Source organism: Hemicordylus capensis, chromosome 1 (genome assembly GCF_027244095.1).
Source record: "Hemicordylus capensis ecotype Gifberg chromosome 1, rHemCap1.1.pri, whole genome shotgun sequence".
Lineage (NCBI taxonomy): Eukaryota > Metazoa > Chordata > Lepidosauria > Squamata > Cordylidae > Hemicordylus > Hemicordylus capensis.
In genome coordinates, this window is record NC_069657.1 from 77,375,613 (window position 1) to 77,397,780 (window position 22,168).

Below are 22,168 nucleotides of genomic sequence, written 5' to 3' on the forward strand. Positions count from 1 at the left end.
GGTCTAACTCTGGGGTATGCATTTTAATATAAATCATCATGCCTGAGTTAACTTCTGACTCTCTTTTACCAATCCACTAATTATTTAACACAGAGATCAGAAAATTCAGGCACTGAATCAACCATCTCTTTCCAGCAGCCATCTCTTTCCAGCATAAACAATTCAAATACAGTTTAAAACAATTAAAATTATTAAAATTATTTAAAAACCCTGGAAGGCCAGACTTGCATATGAGGTGATATTAACATGTGTTAAATAAAATAAAGCAACACATGGGGAAATATGCTGAAAGGCACAGTGATAACTGGCTCCACTCCTTTCATCTATGTAGTATCTTCTTATTTATTTATTTGTTACATTTGTACTCTACCTTTCATTAAAATAATCTCAAGGCAGTTTACAAGACAATATATGCACCCTACAGGAGTTGCCCCATCAATGTCTCCTTCAAGTTACTATACAGATAAGATATTGCCCCCAACCTTTCTCTTACCAAGCCCCCCCCCCCTCAATGTGAGAATGAGAGTCTCATTCCTCTCTGAGCAAAGCTCTGCGTGCAGCCCTGGATGGCTGTGGTGTTTAAATGGAAGAAACACTCAACAGTAAAGCATGCTTATTCAAAGGTTAACATTCTCATTCACTTCAGGGTACCTCACTAATCCTTTTTCTCTTATGCCATCAAGTTAGCTAGACACATTAGATCTATCCAAACCTAGACTCCAAATTTTCCAGCCTAACGATATGCAGAGGCCATGAACAGTGAACACAACTGCCAAAGAAAAACATGCACTAGTGTCTGGGATTGCAGGGCTCTAACTGAGAACAGTAAAGAATGAGGCTTAGCCCAGTGAGCCACTTGGGACAATGTGCTCAGATCCCAGAGACCATTTCATGCTGAAAAAAGAATAAGTTGTGCAACACTGATCTCTGACTAAAATGGAGTACAAAACCTCTGGCTTAGACAAACCAGGTACAGATACTAGGAACTTGGACTTCTGCCCTTGTCTGGTCAACATACAAGGCCTGCTGCCTCCAACCCTGTTGCGATCCTTGGCAACTGAGTACTAGGGCCCAGACCAGGTCAGTTTCCAGGTACAACCGCAAACAGCCCTGGCCTGGCCTCAACAGCTAGTATCTTGGAAGAAGAGAGGATCTGGCAAGGTACAGTAATGAATATTTTAAGAAGCCTTGTAAAACACAGCAACTGCTTAGCAAGAATGTATACATTAGGCAGCAGTGCATTTCTGAATGATTTGTGCTAAAAATAGAAATTGCACTCTTCATTCATATTGTGTCAATTAATAATGAAAAGGTTATTTACAGGACTGGCTCAGAGATTGTTTTACAACTCATATATCTTATATACTGCATTTAACAGATAGGCTCCACCACAGTTCCTGTCTCCAAACAGCTAGTCTTTTCTTCTCTTATCTGCGTCTTCAAAGCTCCTGACTCCTTTACACATAAACAGCCAACTTTTAATATATGGGAATTACCACATAATGATTTAGATAGTTTATGCATACAGGATTCTTGAAAGTTTTCCCACAGCTGATATTAAGCTGTGCTGTCTGGCAAAGATCAGAGAAACTGCACAAAGAGGCAATCTTAACCACACTTACTAGGTAGGAAGTTCAAATGAACACAGTGGGACTTATTTCCAAGTAAACATGTGCAGGGATTGCACTGCACATCTTATTATAATATATTTCATTTATATATTGCTCTCTCTACAAAAGCATTCAAAGAAGTCAGTAGTACTCAACATTCAGTACACAGTTCTAAAAACCAATACTATTTTGCACAAGTCCCTCTTTAGACCTAGCCTTCAAATTTGTAGAAATTAGAAGTCTTTAAATGAGCAGAAAGCTTAAGAATTCTAATTCTAATATATAGGCCCCCTTTTTAAAAAGAGAGAGAGTCAGAACTTGGTTTAATTATGAACCCAGATTTGGATTTTACACCTGCCAGACTTGCGTCTGAGCAACATTATTTTATTTTATTTTTTAAAAAAGACATTTAACTTTCTTCTGTAATGTGTAACACGCACATATTTGTCGGTTTCCTAAACTGGGACATGTTTCCAGCTGCATTAAGCATTTCAACATTTCATCTTACTCTATGAAGCAGCTTCAGCACAGTCATATTCCAGGCAACAAACCTGGAGCATCACGATCTACTGCAGTGCAACATCCAAATACAAGGTGGCCTTACAGGAACCTTTCAGGTTCAGTTCCAGTTCCATTACAAAGGCACGCAGAATCTCACATACCTGGCAGTTGTTTCTGTACTCAGAACTATTATGCCTATTAAATATTGCTATTCAAGTGAATGCAGTGTCTGACAATTCAAATGTCCTCCAAGTGCGACAACGAGCCTTCGCAATTGCACTTTTATTGTTATAAGTAGCACTGCATCACTTAGCTCAAGGTGTTTAATATTTATCTTATGTACATACCACCTGATTATATTTTATACCCTCTTAAACTGTCAAAGCACCTTCAGATATTCAAGACCTCTTAGGCTGGTACACATCATATTTCCAGCCCCTTCACAAATTAAGGGATCAAGCCATAGGACTCTGTGTGCTCTTCCAACACCACCCCTTCTCCCCAATATTATTCGGTCTTACTGATGGTGAAGGCTTATATTGGCACCAATCTTAATGCTAGTCAGGTTTACCAATAGCAAGGATTTGTAACCAAGGTTTGAAGCTCATTTGAAAGGTCTGGTTAATCTGAACTTTGATCAGCATTAACCAAATTTAAATATTGTAAAAATGGGGGGGAGGGGCATAAAGCACCTAGAAACCCATTGTAATTTCTGTTTTTAACTGGTTTTAATTACTTAGAGAGTTCTGATTAGACCGAATAAATATGCAATAAATAAATAGGTCAGGAAAGTAAGACTGAAAGATGTTCTGCGTAAGTACTCAACACAGGAATGTAGAAACACATTGCTCTTATGAATCTTCAGGGTCTGTTTGTTTTTACGAAGATAAAGCCTACAAAGAAGTTGATCAGTTCAAAAGACCCATTCAAAGCATGATGAACAAAAATATCTAACATCCTATTTCATAGCAACAACTGCAGAGGTAGGTTTCAGTAACTCACAATAGAACAGTATGTATAGTCCCTGCAAGCAGAGACATATCCATGTTGCAAGGAAAAAGTACTATTGCTTCACAAGATTACACCCTGAACTTTATTCAGACTAGCTATGTATAATTGCTAGTTACACAATTATTATTTTAAGAAAAACACCAAGCTGTATTTCTTTTTAAAAATCAGCAAAGATGTCTTTAATAATTTTGCTTCTATACAGTTCATATTCTGCACAACATGCCCATTGTTTCGAAGATGGGAAATTGACAAGCTGCAGCATTTTGGCCCTGACACAAAAGCAAGTGAACCTTATAGGTGCTTCAGTACTTGCCACCTGTTAGCTCTGAACATGCTGTGAAAATCAGTTCCTTAGTGGACTAGAAAACAAATCTATTATTAATAGATGCATTCTCTGTATTGAGATAATCACCAACAGCCATCAGTTTCTGATTCATAGGGGGCAGCTTTCCTTTGCATTTTAGAATAATTTAACCCCTTGATCACACAAATCATTTAATAGTTCTAGAATCATTCTGTTCCCTGTTTCTTAACCATTCATTCAGGCTGAGGATGGAACTTCGCTGCCTTGTAATTTCTTCTTGAAGCTTCTTTACCCGGCCAGACTGGCTCAAGCCTGTGTGCTCCCTACCCTGAAGCACCATGGCGATGAAAACAATGCTGCAATACCCAGTTGCCTCAACATCCCCAGAGATAGATCTACTTTAAATATAGCAACTGCTTTAGTTATGCAAAATGTACACACCTAAGATTACTCAGTGTTCATACACAGAACTAAAAGGTGTAGAACCCAAGCTGCCAGGAATCCAAAAAGCCCATGTGTCTGGCTGCAGATGCACTTGGGAATCCAAAGTATTTATTCAACCTAGCATAGGGCTGCAGACTAAGAAATGACAGCTGGTTCCCAGGAATTTAAAATATTTGTCATCCTGCACAGAGAGCCCTGAGATTGTGCTCTAGGTATCCAGCCAGTGGGGAGGTGACCTTTGATTTAATCTTGATCAATGCCTAGGATCTGGTTAGAGAGGAAAGCATTACATGCCATCAATATAATATACAAACAGAAATTGCAAGGACAATTACCAACAGGCAAAAAGAGGAAATTTCTTACAAATGAAGGAATTAGTTAAAAGGACATTGAAGTGAGAGGTAGGAAGATCATGTCCTGTCAGGAAGTTTGGAAGTTATTTAAAACCATTATAACAGAGGCTCAGATAAGCTGTATACCACAGACTAGAAAGAATACAAACAAGCTGAAATGTATGCCAGCATGGTTAAACAGCAGTAGCAAGGAACCCATAAAAGGCAAGAAGGCTTCCTTTAAGAAGCAAAAAGTTCTGCTCAAATGAGGGAAATGAAAAAGCACAAACTCTGCCAAAACAAATGTAAGCTGGCAATAAAGCAAAGGAGGGATCGATGAGCAACTTGCCAAAGGGATAACCACTCCCAACACTAATTTAAATACATCACAAGCAGAAAAATAGATAGAGAGATGGACAGATAGAGAGAGGACCTATGCAGCATGGTGCTCCCTGCTGCCCCTTCTTCTTCTGCAGCTGGAAGTAGCCAGAAGTACCAGGCGATCGCGTACACGCTGTGACTGCGCACGCGTCCAGCATGCGCGCACGCGCCTGGTACTTCCAGCCAAAGAAGAAGAAGGTGTGGCAGGAAGGTATGCTGCAGCCACAAGGGATTTTACAAAACATCAACGCAAGCAGAGGGAAAGCAGGGAGAGGGGTAAGTGCACCCTCCCTGCCCTTAAAGTCCTACCCCCACCCCCACCAAATGTTCGAACCAGCCAGTGTATGGACCTGTTCAAAGGCCCGTAAAAGGGCCTCTGAACAGGTTCGTGCACATCCCTACAAAGCAGATGGCCAGAATAAGTGGGCAGTTTTCACAATGGAGAGCACTAGGGTCCCACCAAAGCCATACTGAGACCAGAGCTTTTATCTATCTATCATATTTTTATACTGCCTGCGATGTACATCTCTAGGCAATGTACAAAATTTAAAATATTTAAGTGTCACAGATTAGAATATATGACACAATAAAAACAATATAATAAAATAGTTATTAAAACAAGTTTTTAAAATTATTAAATTGTAATTGTAATTTTATTTACAGTCATTAGACCAAACAGAGAATAAAAACTAGTAAATATAAATATATATTTTACAATTAGGATGATGTCCCATTATACTTCTTAAAAGCAATATAAATAAACTTAGCTACAGAAATAGAAACTGAGGCATCTTTATCTGAGAACAGCTGTTTAACAAGATTTCCATCAGATTGATCTACCACTTAAAATTTTAGAGATCATTTATAAGTGATCTCAAGTTATGGGCAAGCAAAAAGGTAGCCAAATTTGCAGATGGCACCACTACTTTATTCAATTATGGTTAAATTCAAAGTAAGCTACGAAGAACTTCAGGTAAATGGGCCACAAAATCACAATGAACACAATGTTCATTGTTCAACAATACACACTGTGGCAGTTAAATCTCCATGCATCACTACCACTCTCATGAGATGAGGTCTAAACCAGTTGCAACTGTCCAAGGAGGAGATCTTGGAACTGTGGTGGACAGCTCATTGAAAGTGCCAACTCATTTTGTGGAGATCAGTGCAGAGGCAATGAAAGAGGCAAAATCTGTGTGATAGGAAAAGGACTGTGAACAAAATTGCCAATATCACACTTTTATATAAGTCTGATGTGGCTGTACTTTGAGTACTGCATACTGTTCTGGTTGGCTCAGTTCAAAAAGGTTATTGTAGAACAAGAAACTGTATAGAAGAAAAGAATCTAGAACGATCAAGGGCTTGGAGCATCTAAAGCCTGCTGGGGGTGGGTGGGTGGAGACATAAAGTTTTATAGGTTTATAAAATTATGAACAGTATGGAGAGGGTAAAGATAAGATTTTCTCCCTCATAATATACTATGTTTAGAACTGACAAAAGAAAGTACTGTTTCACCCAATAGAGTTTTATTTTAGAATTCACTGCCACAGGATGTAGCAATGGCCAATGGTATAGATGACTTTTTTAAAAAAGTGTTGTGCACATTAATGAAGGATAGGTCTAATCAAGTTCTACATTCATAGAAGTACTCTCTCCATTTCCCAACACTTTTTATTCTTCCCGTTTTAGACCCTGATTTCCTCTCATTCTCTCCCATCTCTCTTCCTGTTGATATCAGAATATAAAGCAAATTGTACTCTCTGTGAATATATATTACTTAGTTATGCCTATGTAGTCTAAAAATAGGTCAACAACTGATGTGAAACTTACAAGGAATTTTAGACAATTGTGTGAGCACTAGTACTGTCAAATACATATTTAAATGTGTTAAGAATTGAGTTACTTATTGAGCGTCCTTATGAGGCAGCTTAAGATAATTCAGACTTGCCCAGTAATGAGTTGCATGGTCTAAGCTGCCTTTGAATGTATGCATTCTTTTAGCTACTGCAGAATTCAACCCAAATTTTAATTTTTTGGTGTTGGGATAGCTCTTGCATGCTATTTCCAGGCTTGCATCATGAATTTCCTTTCACTGATTTGATGACAAGCATTTTGCTTGTCTGCCACTTCTAAATATAGTCCTTTCAAAAACTTTTTCAATCTTACAGAAATGCATGAAACTAATACAGCATTTTGTGCACTTACGTAAAAGCACAATAAAAAAGCCTTTAGCAAGCTAAACTATCAGGCTCACTGGCCATGCAGGCATATTTCGCCTCACATGGACAGCCAACAACAGCACAGGGGGCAAAGGAGGGCACAGCAGAGAATGGTTCAGTCCACACATGGCAACCAAAATAGGCAAGTAAGAGACTAAAGTGGAATTTCTGAACCAATACATTTTTATGCTGCATTATAGTTTTGTAGGACCATTGCCGAAATCAAAATATGAACCATTGACAGTGCTATATCAATTGCCAAATGTTTCCAGGGTAGGTACAGCTCCTGTGGACCCAGGCAAAATTCAGCTCATCTCACACAGTAAATCCATAGCATAGGTAATCCCCTTGAAGCTAGTATGAAAACATGCATCTATCCATGAACCATCACACGCTTTTCATGGGATCCACAAAAATGACACTTACCTAAGGGGCTGCTTTTAGCACTACAACGTGAGAAAAAGCAGCAACAACTCTATCTCCATAATGATGCAGAAATGCAAATTCCCTTCCCACACTTCACTAGCAATCACTGATCATCAAAGTCTAGACCAGGGGTGTCAAACTGTGGCCCTCCAGCTGTTATTGGCCTACAACTCCCATCATCCCCAGTCACCATGGCCAGTAGCCATGGATGATGTGAGTTGCAGGCCAGCAACATCTGGAGGGCCACAGTTTGACACCCCTGGTCTAGACAGTGAGATCAACCTAGGCAGAATGTATTCCTTATCTCTACAGAAGTTTTACAGAGTGTCCATGCAATTGCTAATCTGATATATTCAAACAAGAAAGCCTTTCCTTTGAATCCCAGAGACCTGGAAGATCAGTTTACCATGGTATTGCAATGCTTCTTGGTACGTGTGTAGAGACACATCAGCCAATAGAACCACACCCATGCTAAGCAGTCCCATCCATTCTGCATTTTAATGAACACCACTTGTAGAACTTTTTTTGCAGAAAGCAGACAGGGTTACGCTGTTGGGCACAGTATAAGTGGGTGACGGCCAGGCTAATGAGATACAGACTGGGCTGTAAGTAACCCCACACCCATTCTCTGATTGACCAATAAAACAGTACAAACTTGGTGGGGATTCATTCCCTCCTCATGATAGTCACTGGTAAGCTCAAAAATATGAAATGTTAAGAAAAATGCAGTATGTGATTTTGAAGCAAATTGCTCCTGTACACACAAACCACATCCTAAAAATCTCCAGCTTCCTCAAAGGATATGCAGCAAGCATTGCTGTATTGTGCAACTGCTACTAATGGCACAGCTCCAAAATGCCTACAGTAAACAGTACTTTGGAAGTAAGGAATGAGATGACCACAGTGGGTCTATCTATTTAGAATATGTCTAGACTGCATGCACATGGCAAGATCTAACAAAAGTAAACCATTATCAATCTAGCTGCTTTGACTTGTGACCAACTGGCCAATATTCACTCTTCAGGTAGATGGTCTTTATTTATCCGAAGCTGTACAATGGGCATTTCCTTCCAGATTTCTTGCAGATTTTGCCAGCTTTTCCTGATTAAGTATCACTCCTATTAGTCTCTGGGTAGTTAAGATTCTCTCAAAGCAGGAGGCCCCCAAAATCCTGGCTTCAAGCAGCAGCAGAGTCCTGAAATGTCAATTCAATCACATCTTGCATATTTTTCTCCTAACAAAGGAGCCCACTTTTAAATCCACCTCCTACACATGTAGTCTCCAACTGTAGGGTACAGTGGTCTGGCTTTCTCCACATTAAGTACAATTTCAGACAAGGGCAAGCAACCTTTTTTGCATATTCAACTGAAGCAGCCAAGACAATATGCATGAAGAAAGCAGATGACAAGCCAGTGACAGCTGACTGGTAGCTTCTCACTAGATGGAGTCATGAAAACACCAACACTCTCCATCCAAAAGTTCATCATATTATTATGAATGGTTTTCTTAAACCATTTCATACACTGAAGTTATAGGATTTGGAAACACAGTACTTGTTAGCTCTTGTTTTGGTGTGACAACACTACCCAGATTTTCCAGCATCTCTGCAACCAGAGCTTGAAAGGCTCTCCAAAAAGCAGCATTGATGTTAGAATCCTGGGACTGTCAACAGGAGCCTAGAAGACACACAAAAACTGGGGGATCACCCAATTCCAATGCACTCTCACAACCCAGCTGAAACACTGAGAATGAGGCTTGAGTCGGTATACACAATGTTTGGCAAAGCACTTGTCTAACTGCTTCAGCATGTTTGCCTACCAACCTGCAACTCAGCCCACATTTACTAGGTCACTACAAAGTTGTCAGAAGTGAGGACACACACGCAATATGCATGGTTAGCTGCAACCGGGCACACAGCAAAGCAAACACAAGACAGCCTCACAGTATGTCAATTTCTGTATGGCTCCAACTAACACACATTTCCAATCTGCCAGTGTGATCTTGTGAACTCCCCCAGTACCAGAAACCAAAGTCAGCACTAGCTGACAGTTACACACAAAGAGGCCAGAGAAGGGATTAACAAATCCCAGGAGCCAGGGAGCGTTGGCACCTAGAAATTTAACTGTGGCACCTAGACTAAAACATTCAGAGATAGGGTTCTTTAATAAAATCTTTATTTGTCCCAGGCAGCCCTGTTTCTGTTTGAAGTATGTTGCTTGTAAAGGGGATATGAAGAGAAGCCCATTTATCCCCACGACACAATGTCCATCACCTAAATCTAGTAGTTTCATCAAGTGACCATTGCTTGGCTTCCAGATTTTATTATTGTTATTGTTCTTATTATTATTATTTATTTAATTTCTATACAGCCCTTCCAAAAATAGCTCAGGGCGGTTTACACAGAGAAATAATGCATAAATTAATTAGGGCTGGATCTCTTGTCCTAGATCTAAACAACATTTGCCAAAGTCTGGGCTAGAGTTCAAAACACACTACTGCCTCCCAAGGCAGCTAAGAAAGGGCACAAATTTCACTAGGAAATGTTTAGTCATAAACAGACTAGAATTGCTTATCTGTCACATATTACTGCTTTAGATAGGAAGCCATGATTTGTCACTGTCTCCCATTCGGTTGTCAATAGAGTATTGTTTTTAATAATGTGAAAAGCCTAAAGATCTATTATTTTCCAGAGATAAGAATAATACAAACTAAAAGGACGAAGTTTCTGAAATATAACTCTCTTCCCTAGCTACAGATCTTTGCCAATATTCCCTAATTGCAATGGGCCTAGTCTCCTGTCAAATTACAGTAGCTGTTATTAAAAAAAGCAGACCCTGATGTTCAGCTCTTCATCTCCTATAGTTGCAAGCTCATGCAAGGCTTTCCCAGGAGAGCCATTTGGTGAACCACATACATCTTTTACAAGTCAGCTTATTCCTTATATTGTCTGTTTACTTGAATTGCCAGGAATGAAATGTGATCAATGTCTGGTTGCCACAGCAACACCACACTCACCAAAAATTAGTCCCATGTATAGTGGGCACAATAAAGTGGGAGTGGGGAGGAAGACAGTATCTCCAGAAAAAGTAACAGGGAGATGTTTATTTCACAATTCCACCCTACAACACCCTTAGCGAGATCTTTTTGATTCAAGAAACCAAACTATAATACCACAGGTAGTTTCAGAATTTTAAAGTCACCATGCTAGTAGCTGCTAGCATTTAGCTGCTAGCATATTTAAAAAGAAACAGAAGGAGGATTATTCAAAACATCCTGCATGCATTAGGATAGCCTTGTGCACAGCTTTGGCCCTCTAGCTGCTGTTGGACTACAACACCCATCATCCCTATTGGCCACTGAGGATGGGGATGATGGGGCATGTAGTCCAACAACAGCTGGAGGGCCCAAGTTCTGCAAGCCTGGGACAGCATGATCCAATTTAAGGCCATTCTCAGAGTGGTAGATACAAAAGGCAGCCATTCTCCAATCCAGAAAAAAAAAAAAGATGGATGTGTACAACAACGTGTCCTAAACTAGGAAAAGGGGGGGGTATCTATGCGTACAAGGCCACGTAGAAAACTGGATCAGAACTAGGCAGCAAGGTCTTATTTTTTGTGTATTATGAGATTTGTTGGACATTTGTTGATTTGATAAATTTCTTACAGACAGCTTATAAACTCATAATTTTCAAGCAAGCATGAGTAATGTGTAAAATATCAAACCCAAGGATCAGATTCACTACCAGCTCAAGTTGATAATATTCTAATGATATGATTAAAACCAGGGCTTTCCAACGTTAAAAACAAACAAACAAGTGTACCTCTTCTGTTGCAAACCTTCAGCTCAGGTACCCCATAGAGTGAGTGTATATATGCACACACAAATTTTAATGTTATAGTTATGAGACAGGCTACTCAAGTCACTGGCTTACATCCAGACTAAGTTGCTCATGAGTATTCTCTTTGAAATTGGATAAGTTTACTTATCCAATTAATTTCAATGGGAGTATTCAGTGCTAGTTTTAGTTTTAGCTTTTTATAATTTTCAGTTTTAAATTGAAAACTAAAAATTTGGTTAATTTTATTACTTTTATTGTATCTGTGTCTATCTTATTGTTTTGAGGAGGGACAAGGTATAAATATTTTAAACAAATAAAAATAATGATGATGATAGTTTTCTGAAGCCTGCCAGTCAGGCTGAGGGGAGAAATACATTGAACTTCAGCACGTAGCTAGCCAGTCAGGAGTAGAGGACCATCTTCACCCTGCTCCCACCCACTGTATAATGGACACATTGCTGAAGATGCGTAGTCTTCAAGCCAGAGATCATCAGATGGGAAACAAATAACACAGCTCCAGTGTTCCCTCTAAGGTGTGCGCACATGCCTGCACTCACAAGTTTTTTGTTGTCCGCTCAGTCAATTTTAGATCCCGCTCAGGTTGAATCAGGAAGGCCCCACTCTGAATACATGTGCGCAAGCACTGCCTTGATACTCACGCCCAGAACAAAACTCATTCCGCACACAGATGAAAAAAATTTAGAACACTGCACAGCTCCAGTGCAGGGAGGCAGAAGAGTTCTGAGTACACTCTGAGGGGCCCTTCGAATACTCCAAAAGGTACTATTATTATTATTTTTTATTATTATTTTATTATTATTATTATTATTATTACATTTATATCCCACTCTTTCTCCAAGGAGGCCCAGAGTACCCTCTGTTGGGAACCACTGATTTAGACAATAGCCCGGGGGAGGGGGGGGTTGCTGCTGAAAAAATTAGTACAATCTTTGTCATCCTCACATAGTGACAACATGCCAGCCGCGGAGCCAGCCGAATGGCAGCCTGGGTCCAGCCCCACTCGGCGGCTCCCTCCAGATATGCCCATGCACAAGAGCATGTCTCGGGCTCCAGAGGAGGCCAGAGCGAACTCCCTCCTCCCACCCGGGCTGCCGAGAGCCCAAACGAGCTCTCAGCTTGTCATTTCAGGCAGCACCAGCTGCCTGATAGGACTTTCCCCCCTTTCTCTAGAGGACTTCCCTCTCTGGAGGCAGCCAGTGCTGCCTGAAATAGCAGATGAAGTTCACCCAGGCTCTCAGCAGCCTGGGCATGGGAAGGGCAAGTTCACTCTGGGCTCCTCCGGAGCCCGTGCCATGGGGCTCTGGCGGCCTGGGTTCTTTGAACCCACTGGCACAATGATGGCTACGCCCCTGCAAAATGTCCAAGTGCTGACTATTCATGTGAGTACAAAGAAAAGTTTTTTTAAAAGAAAACTTTCGGATTATCAGAGAAACGAACTGATTCAAACAATCCAAATATGTGCATTTGAAAAGCACTAGTTATAAGTTAATATATATAAGCAATAGTTATAAGTTAGCTTGAGCAACCAACATTAACAGAATCATTAATGGGCAAAGAGAGAGAAGAGCAGCTAAGGGCCACATCAGACAGACACTTCTCACACCTCCAGCTGTGGCATGCTCTAGGGATGTGCATGAACCTGTTCAGAGGCTCGAAGGGCAGGGGGATGGCAACTTTAAGGGCACTTACTCCTCTCTCCGCTTTCCCATCCGCTACTGCTGAGTTTGTAATCACTCCATCAGGGCGGCAACATACCTCCCTGCTGCCCTGTTCCCTCCTTGTCCGGAAGTGCCAGGTGTGACATGCCTCACATGTCAGGCTTGCTTGTGTGTTAGGTATGCGCAAGCGCAACATGCACACACACCTGGCACTTCCAGCCAAGGAGGGAATTGGGCAGCAGAGAGGTATGCTGCCACCCCGACTGAGTCTTTACAAACCCAGAGCCAGCGGGGGGGGGGAGTGGAGGGAAGGGGGAGTGCACTCACCCCTACCTTAAAAATGTCCCACCCCCTCCTTCACACTGGCCCTGCCGGTTCTGTGCACATCCCTAGCATGCTCTGCAGAAGAGGGGGTGGCAACTTTTGCTGCACCACACACAGTAGTGCACACCCTACTATGTAACATCTTACAGAAACATACACACCCTTCTCCCAAACCTAACATTCCTGCGCTTCTCACAGGATATGCAGTTCTTGTGAAAATTCTAGTGTGTGATTACTTTACAGGAAGCACTGCTGTGTGTACAGGTTGGCAAGCTACAACCAATTGTGTGTGGGGGGGAGATTCCAAAGGCACACACACAAACACCCCACGTGTAACCACGTATTGCTGCTTATATGCAGAGTTAATATTAACTCTGCCTAGAAGTTCTGAAACCTATTGTGGCCCCAAAGCAGTCAATCAGCCCTGGTTTTGTCCTGTATTTCAGAAAATCTCAGCGCCACATTACACTCGCAGGGACAGACGTCAGCCAAGGCTCCTTTTCTGTTTACGTTTTTAGATGGCAGAAGCAGCCACACCAGCAGCCTCCCCTCTGGCCGATACCATAGTTACACAGCAGCCCTGCCAGATGCAAGCGCTCCACCTGAACAGCTGAAGCTGGCACCTTTCGAAGGGGGATCGTCCTCCGCCTACAGTTATTGGCAAAAATAAAGCCGAGGGCGAGAGGAGGGTGGGGCGGCCGAATGGCAACTAGTCAGCCTCATTTAGAGTAGGGCGACGGGAGAAGGCACAAACCCGAAACTCAGACCTCCAGCCCCGAGGTGCAGCAGCAGCAGCAGCCGCCCCCCGGCCCACAGGCAGAGAAGGGGGGCGAGAGCTAGGCCAGCTCCCTCACTCACCATGTAGAGCGTGAAAGGGAAGCCGAGCAGGAAGAGCCACAGGTAGAGGTGCAGCGCGTTGACCCCGGCGCCCTGGTGCGGGTCCTGGTACCAGCCGCCGCTCAGAGCCGCCCACACGCCCTGGCGCAGGATCTGCAGCACCTGGGAGCCCATGGCGGCCTGGCCCGAGCCCAGGTCCTCTGCCACCTCCTCGGCCCGAGCGCGCTCGCTCGCTGACTCTAGCCGCCCTGCGAGCCCTGGCGCAGCCGCCCGCCGCCGACTCCTCCACAGCCCGAGCCTCGCGACAGCCACGGGAGCCGCCACCCCCTCCTCCGCCTTCTCCTCCTCCCCTCCGCCAACGCCGTCGCCATCTTACGTCCGCGCTCCCGGGCCGCCCGCCCGCCTATAGACCGGCAGCCCTTGCGGCGGCAGCTCTTTACTTAGCCCGCACATTCCCCTTCGCCGAGTTCTTCTGCCTGCGTCCACGCGGCGGCAACAAGCGGTGCCGGCGAAGAGCGAGAGCCCGGTCTCCGCCGCTGACGAGGGAACTCTCAAGCTCGCCCCCAGGCGGACTGGGAGAGATGCATTGACTGGAGGGTCCAGAAGACCAGCGAAATAGCCCCTCTCAGGCAGCCAGGGGTGTGGGGAATAGATTCCCTTGCCTCCATTTTACGGGACCCCACCCTCTAAACCAGTAATAACCCATATTTTCAACCCCCAAAGTATGTTTTTCTCCCCTTCAAAAGTGTCTGATCTCCTTCCAAAAAAAATTGAGGATTGTTGCTTATCAAGGTGGCTCTGCACCCCTGCGCTCAGCAATTTATATTCTTTGTATGGAGGAGACCAGATCTGAGAATGGAGGAAGGCTGGAGGGTCAAGGCCCCAGCAAATCTCCTCGCCCTTCTCCAAGCGGGTTGCTGGCAAGTCCTCTTGCCGCAGATGGCACTTCCTCCACCACACGTGCTTTCGGTTGTGAGTTGACAGCTAGGAAGCTGGGTGGCATTTAACCCGCAGGGCCAGTTATTGATCCCTAGTGAACTATAATACTGACCAACGGAGGCCGCAGGATTGAGAAATACAAGAAGCTGAGGTTGAGAAAGAATACAAGACGCGGTTTGCTGCTACAAGGAGGCAGCAACAGTCAAACATATCGACAAAAAAGGCTTTACTTTAGAAAGATCTATCTGTCTGTCATATCATATTTCTATACTGCCTGACATGTACATCCCTACAGTGTAAAAGTAAAGTGTGCCACAGACTCAGTGTCAAGTCCTGGCAACCACAGAGCCCTGTGGTTTTCTTTCTGGCAGAATACAGGAGGGGTTTACCATTGTCATCTCTTGCACAGTATTGCTATATCACTGCTGCCCAATATAGGTGTCTGGGAAACATAACAGCGGGGATTCGAACCAACAACCTCATGCTTGCTAGGCAAGTCATTTCCCCACTGCACCATTAGGTGGCTGCTAGGCAATATATATAACTTAAAATATAAAAACAGGATACGACTAAATCAATTATATAAAATCAATTAAAATTAACTGCCTGAGAAAACAGGTGCATCCTTTATAAAGGATATTTTAAAAGAGAATAGTGTATCAGGTTAATTTCCATAACAGCCTATTAAGCTGGTCTCTTGGCTAGGGCATAAAGCTACTCTGTTTGTGACAGCCACTCATCACCCCTTCTGTTTGCGCTGGTGAGGGGATCCCAGCCTTTGCTCAGTGGGTCATCGGACTCATCCACCATGATCAGAATTTTCAGCTTTACATCCTGCCACCGCTCAACCCACATTGAGAAGGCTTGCGTTCAGTGATGCAGTCGCAAATTCAGAAGTGCAGGCACTCTTCATGACAGCCCCCATAGCTACACTCATTCTGACAAATGAGCCCCATGGCCACACCCATCCCAATGGCCACACCCCTCAGATACAATAATTTGAGGGGGGTCTGTTACACAAAGTGAAGGATCAGGTAGACTCTAGGGAATGTACTAGAAAATGAGAGGGAATGCCTACTGAAATGCACTGGTTCCTTCCGAATAGCCCCAAGAATGCATGGAATTTTCAAACTGCCATTGGCCAGTGGCCATTCAGAAATTCCATGCATTCCTAGGGCCATTTGGGAGGAACCAGGGCATTTCAGTGCGCATTCCCTCTCATTCGTTTTAGGATGTCCTTACACTAGTCCACCATAGGACTTGCATGCTGATTGCTGGTGGTCCCAGGTAGCATGGTCCCTGGAAGCACCTCCAGGTAGGGCTGGAAAAGACTCCTGCCTTCAACCTTGGAGAGCTGCTGTCAGTCAGTATAGACAATACTACTGAGCTAGATAGACCAATGGTCTGACTCAGTATAAGGCGGCTTCCGATGTTCCTAAGACAGGAAGAATGGTAATAAACGGTTGGAATAGCAAGAGCAGCAGCACATTATTTCCATGAAGAGAGCCAAGGGCTTTGTGTCCCTGCTGAGACCCTGGAGGGGGGAAAGTACCGGGACTTCATCCCCACCCAAGAGTCCCCGTGCAGCACGACACCACTGCTGTTGTGTGATGATGGGCAAAAATGTTCTTTCGCAATAGCTCTATCGCTGAGGCAGGTACAGGGGTTTGGCAGATTGGTTCTGTGGCTAAATTAAAAAACAAAAAACGCACGTTGACTTGAATCTGATAACACATCTTCCACACGACTCGTGTGTAAGATAGGTCGACATTGCTCTCCTTCCCGATGGTGAATATGTTTGCAAAGTCTTGTGCAAAAAATGGATTCCCACGCAGTGGCTGGGAGTTGGAGTAGGGAGAGAAGTCTCTGGATTTACGAGACTCTCACTGCAGAAAGGAGGACGTTCACCCAGACAGGGAACCCCAAGTCCATAGAAGCAGCTTCCAAACCGCGCATGCCTCCCTCACTTCCTTCGGGATGCAGGCTCCCGCGAGAGCAAAAGAAAGTGTTTCCCTGTCACCATGACGACGGAGCCCTGGGCTCCCGACGCAGCAGTCGCTGCTTCCTGTTTTGGTGGGCTCTCTGCATTTCGCATTCTCGTTGCTGCGGTGATAAAGACGGCTTCGTCTCTCCCTTCTGAGGATTGTATCCTGCGCTCCCGCACGGCACTGTAGCCTCCAGTCTCGGGCATCCATCTGCGCACACCCACTTCTGTGGCAATGCCTATTGCTTTGCTCTGGTACCACTGATGCTGTGAACCAGCGTTCCCTCTAACAGGAATTCCCAGGTGTTGTTGACTACAACTCCCATAATCCCTAGCCAAAGGCCATTGCAGCTGGGAATGCTGGGAGTTGTAGTCAACATCTGGGAATCCTTGTTAGAGGGAACATTGCTGTAAACGCCTGTGACTGAGGTGTCATCCATATGACCCGGGATCGCAGTACTGTAAGGTTAAGATGCAATAGAAAGGGCAACTTGTTGCAAACAGAATTAGAAAGTCATAAAATGTAATGATAATTGGAGTGTTGGACAGAGTCAGTCACCATGACCAGGCACAGGATAAGCACCATGCACACAACCTTTGAACATCCTTAAGGACATTATATTACTGTCAAAGTTAACCCCCGTAAAGAAGCACATTTGCAACCAAGATTCAAGGGAGATTCTTTAAGTGTTGGCAGCTTTACCATCAACTAATTCCTTGAGTCCATCTTCAGCTTCTGCCTCCTCCCTCCAAAGAGAAGAGTCTGGAATCTGAACCATATCACCAACACCAGTCAGAGGCCAGAAATCTGCCCTGTACATACCAACAGATCCGTAAGTATATTGTGTGCCTCTGTGTGAAGTTTAATTGTAAGCCACTTGGGGAACTGATCTTGGATGAAAAAAATCACAGCCAGGGTGGGGGTGGGGGTGGGGTGGGGACTAAAAGCTACAATCTGATTTGATCAACCAAAACTTTAAAACTTGCTGCTCACAATTTTATCTCCAAAGATGTTTCTAGGCTCTGGCTTTTGAATCTTGGCTGGAAGTGGAAGCAGAGCATAAATATAATGTATATAAAAACAGTTTTAGATTAACATCTGAAGTATACCATTGGTAGTAATATTAATAACATTGCCTAGCAATTATATAGCACTTTCCAACATTCAAAGCATTTCACATTTGTAACACAGTATTACTTAAAATAATCCTACAAGACAGGCAGTATTATTTCCCCCCAATATGACATGGCAGAGCCCATGACTAAAAAGGACTAGTTTAAGGCCATGTGCTGCACAGTCTGAAGCTTGTTTACTTAGAAGTAAATTCCATTGACTGTAGTGGTCTTCCAGGTAATTAGGATTGCAGCCTGTGAGGACAGGTTTATCGATGGCTGCTAGTCTGGTGGCTATGGGCCACCTCCAGCCTCAGAGGCACAATGCCTCTCACTACCAGTTGCAGGTGAGCAACAGCAAGAGAGAGGGCAAGCCCTCACTTCTTGCCTGTGGGCTCCCCAGAGGCATCTGGTGGGCCACTGTGTGAAACAGGATGCTGAACTAGATAGGCCTTGGGCCTGATCCAGCAGGGCTGTTCTTATGAGAACAGTAACTTCTCGATTCATAGCTGAAGCTCTTCACTATTACTCTACACTGCCTATTGTGGTTTATCAAATGGATTATGATTTCTCTAGAAAATATTGGGAGAGGGTACTTCCCTCTTTAAAAAGGAAAGTATTTATGTATGTTTTGAGGAACTAGAAATACATTCATTTAGATTACACAGTTCATTAATATTAAGATGAAGGGAAAACTTGAAACTCCAGGAAACATGAAGCCGCATGCTGATCCAGAAGGCCTAAAAACAGCTTTGGTGAGAACTGGCAGAAACTCACTGCAGGGCTTCACAGATCAGAAGTGCATGTAGCTAGATGTCCAGGAGGGCCAATGGATTAGCATCTTACTCAGCTACCTGTCAACTATTGTCTTCCCCTCTCCACGTTATCACACACAAAGTTTCGGTCTTCTACTGTGTTAATTGAAGTCCTATAGTACTAATAGAGCCAATTAATGAAAACTCCTGCTGGTTAGAAGATCTGCACTTCCACTTTCCACTGAGAACAATGACCAAAATGAATTCTGGAAGGTTACTGGAAATGTCACATCAAGCATTGCCTCTGTGAAAGCAAGAAAAGACTGATTGGCCAATGAGCAATACTGTGGATACTCAGTATGTTTACATCTGCTGTACGGTTGAGAAGAGCAGCACTTCTTCTAATAGCTTGACTATTTTTTGCTTTCTGAAAACTTACAGGAAAGGCTAAGGACAGAAATACCTAAGTTGTGAACCACAGAGTGATTTCTCCCAGTGCTACCAAAGCAGCAGTCAGAAAGGAATTGAGGAAGGCAGAGCTTCAACCATCATTTACAGTGGTCACGCTGAGGGTGGAGCTGGAGGAATGCCACATGGAGTGGAGGAATGCCACAGCTGCCCCAGGGCTGTGGAATGCACTCCCGGCAGAAATCTGTAATCTGAATTCATTGCTGGCCTTCAGGAGAGCCCTTAAAATCTATATGTTTGGTCTGGCCTTCCTGGGTTTTTAATTTGTTGTAAATTGTTTTTAACTGTTCTAAGTGTTCAGCCTGGTCCTCCAGAGTTTTTAACTGTTTAAATGTTTTAACTGTAAATTAATTTTATGCTGTTTTTATAGTTTTGATTTTAACTATTAATTGATTTTAATTGTTTTTATTTTGATGTAAACCACCATGAGCCTTTTATGGAAGGGCAGCATATAAATTGAATGAATGAAAAAATAAATGAATTAACAAATAAATAAAATATAGAAAGGATGGAGAAATAGATCCAAATAAAGCTTTTCAGCCAGACCAATGGAGAACAATCTGGATCTATTAGCTCTATGTTCTACAGTGGTGGCACCGGGGTGGGGGGTGGGGGGTGGGAAATGGAGGGAGGCACAAAAGGGGGAACGTGCATTTCTGGGTGTTGGAGCTGTGTCCCATATATTAGATTTTTGAAACAGAAATAATAATGTATTTCACATTAACACTGTCATCCTGAACATATTTTAACTGAAATAAATCCAATTGAGTTCATAAATTAAGAGGGGGCAAACTACTTGTCTGATGCCCCCCTTTGGAGCCACCCCTGAGTTATATACATTTCAGATAATCTCTTCTAAAACTATGGGTAGATGGCCTGCTTATAGGCCTCAACACATTCCAAAGGCTGGGTCCAATAAATACTAGAAGGAAAGCTGCCAAAAGGGCATATTTGCATTTATGATGGGAAGATGTGAAGGCAGAAGTTTCAGGGCAACATCCTTTCCAATATGAAATATATATAACGAGCAATTTGATCCCTGAGGATCCTTATGGTCCTCATGGTCAGTGTTCCCTCTAAGGCGTACGCACGTGCCTGCGCTCACAATTTTTTAAATGTCTGCTCAGTTAATTTTAGATCCCACTCAGGTTGAATCAGGAAGGCCCCACTCTGAATGCATGTGCGCACACACTGCCTTGATACTCCCACCCAGAACAAAACTCATTCCACAAACAGATGAGAAAAATTAGAGAGAACCCTGTGCAGGGTCCTTCAAAACACTCCTCTCTGCAAAGAATACATACAGGAGAACTTCAGTATTTGCAAGGGTTCCATTCTCCATAATTACTGCAGATACAGGAACTGTAAATACTGAGTCATTGGGGCAATAGGATCGCACCAGAGGCCCCAAAATGGCCCCCCAAATGGGGGGGGGAGTTTCAAAGGGCAAAATAAAATGCCCTACTATGTGCTTCAGGCTTCTGGTGATCCAGCAATGCTCCCCAGAAGTTGGAAATAGTCTTTTTAAAAGCATTTCCCCACAATTTTTGTGGGGTTTTCAAGTAAATGGACCACAAAATGGCTCCATTTCACAAAATGGCAGCCAGAAATGACCTCCATGGTCATTTCCAGCTGCTTCCAACCTGTGGATATGTGGAACTAACAGCTTGTGAGCCAATTTTTTTTTTTTTACGCATATGGTCAGGTGTCAATCACCCAACCACGGATATGAGCAGGTGGTGGATCTGCGTATAGTGAGGTCCACCTGTAATTCATCTTTAATTTCTTCTGTCTAAAGAGTGGAGGAAAAAAGTAGACTGACTTTAGCCTTTAATGGAAACTGAGGATTTATTGGATTTATAACTGTGGTTGGCAGGATATGACTTTATTAAATTTTGTTATTGAACAAGGTTGAATGCATGAGTCATACTGACTTCATATATCTTGAGAGGTTTTAGCAACATAATAGTTATGCCTCTTTTATGCAGTCATATGTCACCCCAAATGAAGGAAAGTGACAAAGAAAAAATAGATTGAAATTATAAACTATTTAGGAATGGAAACACACACACCTATGTAATAGAAAGATCAGATTGCTTGATGTATTCTGCTCTGTAGTGTGTGATCTGGTGTTGCTGTGGTTAAATCACACAGTTTTCAACATTTAACCACTATGAATGGATTTGAGACAGATGTCCAAAGATGAGCTACCCATGGGAGCTACCCATGCGCAAGTGGAGCATGTGCTTCTGCTATTTTCAGTATCCTTCTACCTCCAGTACTGCTACCTGGCCTAGCAAGTCTGCAAACCCTTACAGTAAACAGCAGCTTCAAAAATGTTACTACATGGGTGGAGTCTGGGACAGAGTTGTCTGAGGCAGTGAATGAAGCCAAGAATTTATCTGGGGGTTGGAGTCAGAGACAATTTAGGGGATGCAAAGGAAGGGTCTAGTGATGTTTGATAAGTCTGGAGAGAGATCCCAGTTGTATTTGGCAGAACTGGTAGCAGAATCTAGTGGCATTTGAAGGATCTGAGGCAGTATCTTGTTCCAGGTGGGAACTGATGGCCAAGTCAGGATCTCTGCAGAGGCAGGAATCTGGATGCTGGCCAGAATCCCAGGAAGGATGCAAACCTTAGATAGTCTCAAGGGGAGCACATTCAGGCAAAGGGGTCAGGACCCTGGATAGTGAGCAGGCAAGAAAGAGCTGAGTAGAACAGCATATATCAAATGCTGCTCTAGCAAATGTTTGGAGGTGACTGAAAGTTTTCATAGCTGCTGCCCAGGTAGAGTGGCTTGGCCTTGGGGAAGATTTGGTGCCTTAAAACAGCCTTGCACAGTTTTGTAGGCACTGATTCTGGCAGTGATGGGGGATCTGTACTATGACTAGCAAGGTCTTTAAGGGACTCCTTTGAATCAGAGAATGAAGGTAGGGTTGTGACAAGACTGTGGCAAGGATGCTGTATCAGGTTCCCCTGGCACATGGACTCCTGGTAACATGGAG

The 22,168-nt window shown here is 43.3% G+C and overlaps 1 protein-coding gene and 1 long non-coding RNA gene across 7 annotated transcripts in view; one reads left to right on the plus strand and one right to left on the minus strand.

Moving 5' to 3' along the window:
• The window catches only part of PCNX1 (pecanex 1), a 136,325-nt gene extending 121,921 nt beyond the window's left edge, over nucleotides 1–14,404 (minus strand). For 3 of the 6 annotated variants that reach the window (XM_053312790.1, XM_053312795.1, XM_053312780.1), the window contains exon 1: nucleotides 13,928–14,404. In XM_053312790.1, the coding sequence (XP_053168765.1) occupies nucleotides 13,928–14,080 (153 nt within the window). In that variant the 5' untranslated portion in view covers nucleotides 14,081–14,404. The remainder of the gene's footprint in view (nucleotides 1–13,927) is intronic. The other 3 variants (XM_053312817.1, XM_053312806.1, XM_053312805.1) reach the window with 2 other exon arrangements.
• A 2,287-nt stretch (nucleotides 14,405–16,691) lies between these two features.
• Nucleotides 16,692–19,724, plus strand: LOC128339581 (uncharacterized). The gene is made up of 2 exons (XR_008313104.1): nucleotides 16,692–17,662; nucleotides 19,139–19,724. It is a non-coding gene; the product is annotated as an uncharacterized LOC128339581 (long non-coding RNA).
• Nucleotides 19,725–22,168: the final 2,444 nt, after the last annotated feature.